This window comes from Euprymna scolopes, chromosome 6 (assembly GCF_053919585.1).
Source record: "Euprymna scolopes isolate OS-2025 chromosome 6, ASM5391958v1, whole genome shotgun sequence".
NCBI lineage: Eukaryota > Metazoa > Mollusca > Cephalopoda > Sepiida > Sepiolidae > Euprymna > Euprymna scolopes.
Genome location: NC_136487.1, coordinates 59,467,117 through 59,468,147, shown reverse-complemented (window position 1 = coordinate 59,468,147; position 1,031 = coordinate 59,467,117). Strand labels below are relative to the sequence as shown.

Here is a 1,031-nt window from a genome sequence, read left to right as displayed (position 1 = left end):
GTGTGGTGAAGAAAACTGCCTTCTCATGCGCAACAAAGTCCAATCCAAGCTGCATTCAATGCAGGATTCATGGCTTAGTTCCAAGGCAGATGAAATCCAAGGCTACGCAGACAAACACGATACAAATAATTTTTACGATGCACTAAGGGCAGTTTACGGACCACAGTCTTCGGGATCCTCTCCTCTGCTCAGTGCCGACGGCTCAACTCTACTCACGGGAAAGAAGGAGATCTTCAACAGATGGGTTGACCATTTCAACAAAGTGCTCAGTCGCCCTCGACCCATCAATGACATAGCAATTGAACTTCTCCCCAAGTCCCCATCAATCAACAGCTCGACCCCCCCATCAAGCGAAGTCAGCAAAGCCATTCAGCAGTCAACCAGTGGAAAAGCTCCAGTTAAAGATGCCATCCCAGCTGAGTTTTACAAGTCCGGTGGTGCAGCCTTGCGGGACCAGCTGACCTGATTGTATCAGATCATGTGGAGGAAGGGACAACTATCACAAGAGTTTAAGGACGCCACAATCGTTCACATCTATAAGCGAAAAGGAAATCGCCAATCCTGCGATAACCACCGAGGTATCTCTCTTCTGTCCATAGAAGGAAAGATCTTGGCTCGCATCCTCCTCAACTGCTTACTTGGTCACCTGGAAAAGGGACTCCTGCCGGAGAGTCAATGTGGTCTCCGCGCCGGTCGGGGGACCACTGACATGATCTTTGCCGCTCTTCAGCTTCAAGAGAAAGGCATCGAACAGCACCGAAATCTTTACACAACGTTTATCAACTAGCATTTGACACAGGCAGTCGGAATGGTCTGTGGAAAATAATGAAGAAATTCGGTTGCAAAGTACTTTCATCACAGTAGTTCGTCAATTCCATGAAGGCATGATGGGGCGTGTCCTTGACGATGGTGAACCATTGGAGGCTTTTCCGGTAACAAATGGAGGTAAACAAGGCTGTGTCCTTGCCCCTACACTGTTCAGCTTGATGTTTTCTGCAATGCTATTTGACTCTTTCAGCGACCAGTTACCA

General features: G+C 48.2%; 1 protein-coding gene across 1 annotated transcript; it reads left to right on the top strand.

Annotated features, from left to right (window-relative positions):
• The first annotated feature begins 478 nt into the window (after positions 1-478).
• On the top strand, positions 479-787 carry LOC145278181 (uncharacterized). The gene has a single exon (XM_080130463.1). The coding sequence runs from the start codon at positions 479-481 to the stop codon at positions 785-787; it is 309 nt and encodes a 102-aa protein (XP_079986589.1).
• Positions 788-1,031: the final 244 nt, after the last annotated feature.

Coding starts and splice junctions, on each gene's coding strand:
- LOC145278181 (XM_080130463.1), top strand. CDS start 479: ATGTGGAGGAAGGGACAACTATCACAAGAGTTTAAGGACGCCACAATC.